General features: G+C 36.6%; 1 protein-coding gene across 1 annotated transcript; it reads right to left on the reverse strand.

Moving 5' to 3' along the window:
• Positions 1–3,800: 3,800 nt before the first annotated feature.
• Positions 3,801–7,721, reverse strand: Fam177b (family with sequence similarity 177 member B). The gene is made up of 4 exons (XM_015483325.2): positions 7,268–7,721; positions 6,896–6,962; positions 5,082–5,179; positions 3,801–4,734 (listed from the first exon to the last, which is right to left on the reverse strand). The coding sequence occupies exons 1-4, from the start codon at positions 7,436–7,438 to the stop codon at positions 4,552–4,554; spliced, it is 519 nt and encodes a 172-aa protein (XP_015338811.1). The 5' UTR covers positions 7,439–7,721; the 3' UTR covers positions 3,801–4,551.
• Positions 7,722–8,231: the final 510 nt, after the last annotated feature.

Here is an 8,231-nt window from a genome sequence, read left to right on the forward strand (position 1 = left end):
CAAATAAATGACTTAACACCACCTCTCAAAGCCCTAGAAAAAGAGGAACAAAATACCAAAGCAGCAGAAGAAAGGAAATAATTAAAATCAGAGCTGAAGTCAATGAACTTGAAACAAAAGAAACATTGAAAAAATTGACAGAACAAAAAGTTGGTACTTTGAAAAAAATAAATAAAATTGACAGACCCTTAGCCAGGCTAACAAAGAGAGGGAGAGAGAAAACTCAAATCACTAACATATGTGATGAAAAAGGAAATATCACAACAGACACTACAGAAATACAGAAGATAATTAGAAATTATTTGGAAAACTTGTATTCCAATAAAATAGAAAATATCAAAAGTATCAACAAATTTCTAGAGTCATATAATTTGCCTAAATTGAATCAGGATGATATACACAATTTAAACAGATCAATTTCAAGTGACAAAATAGCAGACGCCATGAAAAGTCTACCAACCAAGAAAAGCCCAGGACCAGACAGATACACAGCTGAGTTCTACAAGACCTTTAAAGAAGAATTAATACCAATACTCTCCAATTTATTTCAGGAAATAGAAAAAGAGGCAGCACTTCCAAACTCATTCTATGAGGCCAATATCACTCTGATTCCAAAACCAGGCAAAGACACATCAAAAAAAGAAAACTTCAGACCAATATCTCTAATGAACAGATGCAAAAATTCTCAATAAAATTCTGGCAAATCAAATACAATAACATATCAAAAAGATCATGCACCACGATCAAGTGGGATTCATCCCAGGGATGCAAGGTTGGTTCAACATACAGAAATCAATAAATGTAATTTATCACATCAATAGACTTAAAGATAAGAATCATATAATCATCTCAATAGACACAGAAAAAGCATTTGACAAAATACAGCACCCCTTTATGTTCAAAACACTAGAAAAAATAGGGATAACAAGAACATATCTCAACATCATAAAGGTTATCTATGCTAAGACCCAAGCCAACATCATTCTAAATGGAGAAAAATTGAAGGCATTCCCTCTAAAAATTTGAACAAGACAGGGATGCCATCTTTCACCACTTGTACTTAACATAGTTCTTGAAACACTGGCCAGAGCAATTAGACAGATGAAAGAAATTAAAGGGATATACATAGGAAAAGAAGAACTCAAATTGGCACTCTTTGCTGATGATATGATTCTATACCTAGAAGACCCTAAAAGTTCCACCAGAAAACTTCTAGGACTAGTAAGTGAATTTAGCAAAGTAGCAGGATATAAAATCAACACCCATAAATCAAAGGCATTTCTGTATATCAGTGACAAATCATCAGAAAGGGAAATGAAGAAAATTACCCAATTTTCAATAGCCTAAAAAAATACTTGGGAATCAACTTAATAAAAGAGGTGAAAGATCTATATAATAAAAATTACAGAACTCTAAAGAAAGAAATCAAAAGACCTTAGAAGATGGAAAGATTTACCTTGTTCTTGGATAGGCAGAAATTAATATTATCAAAATGACCATATTTCCAAAAGCACTATATAGATTTAATGCAATTCCGATAAAAATTCCAATGACATTCCTCATAGAAATAGAAAACGCAATCATGAAGTTCATCTGGAAAAATAAGAGACCCAGAATAGTTAAAACAATCCTTAGTAGGAAGAGTTAAGCAGGTGGCATCACTATACCAGACCTTAAACTATACTACAGAACAATAGTAACAAAAACAGCATGTTATTGGCAACAAAACGATGGGTAGACCAATGGTACAGAATTGAGGACACAGAGACTAACCCACAAAACTACAATTATCTTATATTAGACAAAGGTGCCAAGAACATGCATTGGAGAAAAGATAGCCTCTTTAACAAATAGTGCTGGGAAAACTGGAAATCCATATGTAACAAAATGAAATTAAACCCCTAACTCTCACCATGCACAAAACTCAACTCAAAATGGATCAAGGATTTAGGAATAAAACCAGAGACCCTATATCTAATAGAAGAAAAAGTAGGCCCAAATCTCCATCATGTGGGATTAGGCCCCACCTTCCTTAATAAGACTCCTGTGGCACAAGAATTATAATCAAGAATCAATAAATGGGATGGATTTAAACTAAAAAGTTTCTTCTCAGCAAAAGAAATAATCTATGATGTTAGAGTCTGTAAACAAGTCAGGATGGCGCCTGGCATTTTGCCAGAGAAATGTTAGAGTCTGTAAACAAGTCTGGATGGCACCTGGCAAAATGCCAGAGGGAGTGGTTTGTGAAGTAACGCCAGCGAGCCATTAAGTGTGGAGATTTCTTATTGGTTGACTGATGTATCTAGTTTATGCTAATTAAGATAAGCTGTGCAAAATGTATAAATACCTCTGTTGTCCTACAATAAACGGCTCCTACTCCTGCTGTATCAATCTACACAAGTTGTTCGTCACCCCCCGGTTATTTTGCCCAGCCAGCCGGGCTGCAACACTATGAGGTGAATAGAGAGCCTACATCCTGGGAACAAATCTTTATCCCTCACACATCAGACAGAGCACTAATCTCTAGGGTATATAAAAAAAACTCAAAGAGCTAAGCACCAAAAAATAAAAATTAAAAAAAAATAACCCAATCAATAAATGGGCCAAGGACCTGTACAGACACTTCTCAGAAGATGATGTACAATCAATCAACAAATATATGAAAAAAAATTCATCATTGCTAGCAATTAGAGAAATACAAATCAAAACCACTCTAAGATTTTATCTCACTCCAGTCAGAATGGCAGCTAATATGAAGACAAACAACAATAAGTGTTGGCGAGGATGTGAGGAAAAGGGTACACTCATACATTGCTGGTGGGACTGCAAATTGGTGCATCAATATGGAAAGCAGTATGGAGATTCCTTGGAAAACTGGGAATGGAACCACCATTTGACCCAGCTATCCCTCTCTGTGGTCTATACCCAAAGGACTTAAAAACAGCATTCTACAGGGACACAGCCACATCAATGTTTATAGCAGCACAATTCACAATAGCAATAGAAAAACTGTGGAACCAACCTAGATGCCCTTCAATAGATGAATGGATAAAAAAAATGTGGCATATATACACAATGGAATATTACTCAGCAATAAAAGAGAATAAAATCATGGCATTTGCAGGTAAATGGATGGAGTTAGAGAAGATAATGCTAAGTAAAGTTAGCCAATCCCAAAAAACCAAATGCCAAATGTTTTCCTTGACACAAAGAGGCTGATTCATAGTGGGATAGGGAGAGGGAGCATGGGAAGAATAGACGAACTCTAGATAGGGTGGAAGGGTGGGAGCAGAAGGGAGGGAGCATGGGATTAGAAGTGATGGTGGAATGCAATGATCATTATTATCCAAAGTATAGGTATGAAGACACGAATTGGTGTGAATATACTTTGTATACAACCAGAGATATGAAAAATTGTGCTCTATATGTGTAATAAGAATTGTAATGCATTCTGCTGTCATAAATAAATAAATAAATAAATAAAAGAAGTCTAGTTCAACCTTCTTTACAACATGGAGCTTCTGAAGTGGACAAACCCTAATATGCAAGTGCTTATCAAACCTCTCCTTGCATCACAGTTGTTACTATCTCAGCAGCCAAAGCAAGTCACATGGTCGAGCCTAGAGTCGATGTGGGTGGAGCTATACAAGGGTATGAATTCCAGAATCCTTGGTTCTTTGGGGACCACCAATATAGTAATCATTAATTATATATTAACAACAGATATTGACATCTTTATAAGTGTTTTCACATTTATTATTTTGTTTAACAACAATCCAAGAAAAGCCACATAAATGTCATCTATATTTTAAAAAGAAGGAAACTGGGATCAGAAATCTGGACACCTTCAAAATCACAAAACTAGTAAATGGAAAAAGTGAACTAGAAGTCAAATTTTATTACTGAAAGTTTTGTTTCTGTCTACTAATTCACAGTTATTTATTTGTCCAGTACAATCTGTGCTATGTAACTCTGATTTTCACATTTGATCTTTACAGGTTTGGAAAAATTGTTGACAAATAAACAAAGAAATCATCCATTTTTTTAAAACTTGTGTAGTGCTCTTATTACTTTTTTTCCAATTCTTTGGGGGGGGGCAGAGGTGTATATAATTCTTAAAAATGTTGATAAATATCATTTCATAGTGCTACTATCAATGTTTGCTAATCATAAAGCGAGTTCCAACTAAGACAGGATGACAGGAAGTATATACCTTATTTCAATCCCTAAAAAAGGAATTTATTTACACTCTATGAATTTTCTTCTGAGGAACAGAGAATCTTTACTCTAGCCCTATAACAAAGAATTTCAGCCCAAATCTAAATGTCAAGACTAACAGAGTGTATTACTGGGTGGAGTTGGGATGGGAACTTATATAAAAAAATTATATTGAGAAAGTATCCAAAATCACTCACTGTTTGCAATTCCTCAATTTTAGAGTCACAAGCTTAGTCCCAGTTCTGGCCTAAAAAGTGCTACCTGCGGTGCTGTTGCCATGGTAACCAATAGCTCAAGACAGAGATACAAGGAAACTACAGTCTCTGATGCCCATCATGAGCTGGTATCTGCCACCAAGCCCTCCCTAGATGAGGTGCCCTGCTGAGGAATGGCCTTTGCCAGGTCCTGTTGTCTGGTCCCATATTCAGGGACTCCAGTCTTCAGGCGACACTTTTCATTAGAAGACTTAGCTGCCTGGTCCTTTGATCCATTCTCTTCCCTTTCTTTGTTACTTTCCTGGTTTGGAGAGAAATAAGGAAAAGTTTAACTATGCAACAAACTCTCCCTTTTATTAAGATGCCCGTGCAAGAAGCAATTTCAGGCTTTACATTCAACTACTTTTGTCACCCATCTCATGACATACTAAATTCATGGGAGTGGGAAAAATACAAACACAAACAAATGTCATTGGATGAGAATTAGAACAGTCAGTCAGTCTGACCGTGGGAGCTGTCTGACTGTGGGAGTTCAATGAAACTGTAGTTCTTGATAACTAGGTAGAAAAATCTTCTTTTATACCAGCCTGAAGTTGGAACAGTCAAATCTTTCAGTGCCCTTGATGTCCCTATCAGGATGTCACATACCTTATATTGTATTCTGTGGTACTCATTTAACACATATTGATATTTGGGTTGAGTAAGACCAAAGAAGACAGCAAATCTTCCACCAAGGAATTCACAAGCTGAAAAAGAGAATAAGAACTTGGGCAAATTGAGTCAATAACTATTGCTTAGCATCAGTTGAGGAGCCAAGGGTTTAAACTTGCCTGCAAGTGATTTGTCACTTAACTTTAAGTACATTTAACTGACAAAATATTTCAACGGCCTTGGACTCTCAAAAAATTCTAGGACTCAAAGGAAATTTGTGAAATCTTCTATCTTCATATGGTATTATATTTGAGCTATCCTTTCCAGATAAATATGTCAGGAAGAATTTTTGAAACACTGAACAAATATAGTATGGGCCTTGAACAATCAGAAAAGACTCTGCCCTCTGCCAGATGAATCACTGGACATCAGTTAGGAGTGTATTTCAAATGGTACCAAAAACTCAATACAGTGTTACCAAAATCATCCTTCTTCCATGGACGAAGACAAACTTCTGGGTTTCTCTTTGTTTGCTTTTTTGTTGTTGTTTTTTGTTTTTTGGTAGTAGAAGTTGAACTCAGGGGTGCTTACTCACTGAGCCACATCCCCATCCCTTTTTTTTTAAATTTTTTAGTTGTTAATGGATCTTTATTTTATTCATTTATTTATATGTGGTGCTGAGGATCGAACCCAGTGCCTCATACATAATAGGCAAGCGCTCTACCACTGAGCCACAACTCTAGCCCTCCAGCCCTCTTTTGAGACAGGGCCTTACTGAGGCTGGCTTTGAAGCTGTTGGGTATACAGGCACGCACCACCATGCCTAGCGAAAATGAATTTATTTGCAGAAGTTCAAGGTCTTTCTCGTCTGCTTCCAGTCATAGTAGCAAGGACACCTAGAGCACACTGTTAGAGTCAGTGATTGAGATTTGGCGTGAACAATAACTGTATTCCTCAAGGGGTCTCCTAGAAATGTTTTCCTTTAAAATCATAGGACTTTTGACTCTCTTCTCCAGTGTAGGAACATTGAGTGTCTTAAAAGCAGAGACTGTCATTTGTCTTTGTGTCCCAGGGCCCAATGTTGGGAATATAGTACACACTCAGTAATGGTTTTATGATGAAAGAATAAAGATTAATTTCTAAGAGAAGCATTTTCTATTTTCTAAGAATGTTAAAGTAAGTTTCCTCCCTGTCAAATTTACAAGAATATGCAAGTTAGAAGGAAATGAGTAATTCGATGTTGCCAGTTATGTTCAACAGAAGATGGGTAAAAGTCACATGAAATAAAATTCAGTGTTTCTTCTGTTGTAAATAGGCATGTAGGCCACTCATTATGCCCCTGGTAGGGGCTGATGAAGTTTATATTCATAATAGAGTAATAAGGAGGAAGGAACTTAAAACTGTGTCATACAACAATAATTTTTTAAAAAATAAAAGTTTATTGAAGAGTCAACCCAGGAAGGACTGGATCTTGTCTTCAAATATTTGAAATTCTGTCCTGTGAAAGAGGGATCCAGACTGATTTGGATAGCTCTAAGAAAGACAATCAGGAGGACTAGGAACTTCTGAAACGAAGACAAAATTTGGGCCAAGACAAGGAAGAATACTAAATGTTGGCAAAAGATGGAAGGTTCTGCATGAAGAGGTGAGGTTCCATACCTCTGGGAAGGTAAAGGACAGACTCAGAATTCTGTGACCAATAGTTACTTCTTCAGAATGGAGTGGATTAAACCTTTGCAAGTCCCATCTAGCTCAGAGGGTCTGTCAGAGCATAATCAAGACTAGAAAAAAAAAATCTTAACCATACTTACTAGAAAACGAGCTGCTTGCTATTCGTCCTGCCCAAAACCACAGGTAGGGCCCCCATGAGAGTTTAGACTGAAAAAAAAGAGAGAAATCAAACTCGAATAATTAATAACAGGTGTGGTGACTGCAGAGTCTTATTTTTCTTGCAGAGTTTTTAATGTAGAGATTTCAAATTGCTTAATAATGTTCCATGTTCCTTATTATAGATGAGAAAACAAAGATGATCAAAATGATAAGCTGTCTATATATGGATCTAGAAAGCAAACAAGGGATCTGAGAGCTTAATAATGTAAAACTCAATTTTCTATAAACCTTGTCTGGCTCAACCTCTTATTTATTCAGCCCCATATGCACCAGTATTGATGCTATAAGCTTACAGGGTCAAGTGTTGAATTCATTCTCTGTCCATCTTTTTCTTCCTCCTCCTCCTCTGTGCTATATTCTTCCAAGGTGTCTCCATCAACAAAATGGATAATCCTTTTGGGAGTAGTCTTCTTGGAAGATTCACTCTTCTCTCGTTCTAATTGGTGGAAATCGTCTTTCTTCATTAGGAAACAAGACAACTAGTAACTTAAAAACAGGACACCTTAGGGCAAATTGCCCAGGGCAGTATTTATATAGCTGAGAGGTGTCTAGTTATTTTCAACTAACAGTAAAAACAGAGTTCAGAGGTAATTACATCCGAAGGCTCATCAGTTCTTCAAGTCCAAGAAAGAACTGTTCAGTACTGTGCTAAAATGGAAGAAACTCAGTTAGTGAAAATGTTTTCATTGGATCTTGAAACAAAAATTCCAGCAGGGTTTCCTGATTGCAAAGCCCACAACTGCTAATAGAAAGTGGCCACTGCCCTGCTTAGAAGTTTCTCCATCATTTTGATTTAAACTGAGAGGCAATATAGGGAGTGTTAAGAGTACAGACTTTATGCAGAGAAAACATTTGCAAAAAAATTATATATATAATTTTTATATATATATATATATAAATATATAAATTCATTGGTGCATCAGCTATTGGTCTCTGTGACTATAAAATACCTGACAAGAATAACTCAGAGCAGGAAAGGTTTATTTTGGATCATGGTTTCAGACTGTTTCAGAGGATTCAGTCTACGATCAGCTGGCTTTAAGGCAGAAACATCATGGTGCAAGGCAAGGCAGAAGAAAGCTGCTTGGCTCATGAAAGCTAGGAAAGACAGAAAGAGAATAGGGGTATAGGGGCGCCTTTCTTTTCAGGGCATGCCTTAGTGACCTACGTCTTCTAACTAGATTCCCACCCCCTAGTAGTCCATTCAGCTATTTGAATGAGGGCAGAGATGGTATGATCCAATTATTGCAATATAAG

Source organism: Marmota marmota, unplaced genomic scaffold (genome assembly GCF_001458135.2).
Source record: "Marmota marmota marmota unplaced genomic scaffold, marMar, whole genome shotgun sequence".
Taxonomy (NCBI): Eukaryota; Metazoa; Chordata; class Mammalia; order Rodentia; family Sciuridae; genus Marmota; species Marmota marmota.

What these genes read in the sequence shown, in the direction of transcription:
- Fam177b (XM_015483325.2), bottom strand. Translation starts at nt 7,438, where the DNA reads ATGAAGAAAGACGATTTCCACCAATTAGAACGAGAGAAGAGTGAATCT. An exon ending in TGAATTCAACACTTGACCCT is followed by an intron (nt 6,963 to 7,267) that starts GTAAGCTTATAG and finishes CTTTTTTTTCAG; the next exon opens with TCTAAACTCTCATGGGGGCC. An exon ending in AGCAAGCAGCTCGTTTTCTA is followed by an intron (nt 5,180 to 6,895) that starts GTAAGTATGGTT and finishes TCTCTTTTTCAG; the next exon opens with CTTGTGAATTCCTTGGTGGA.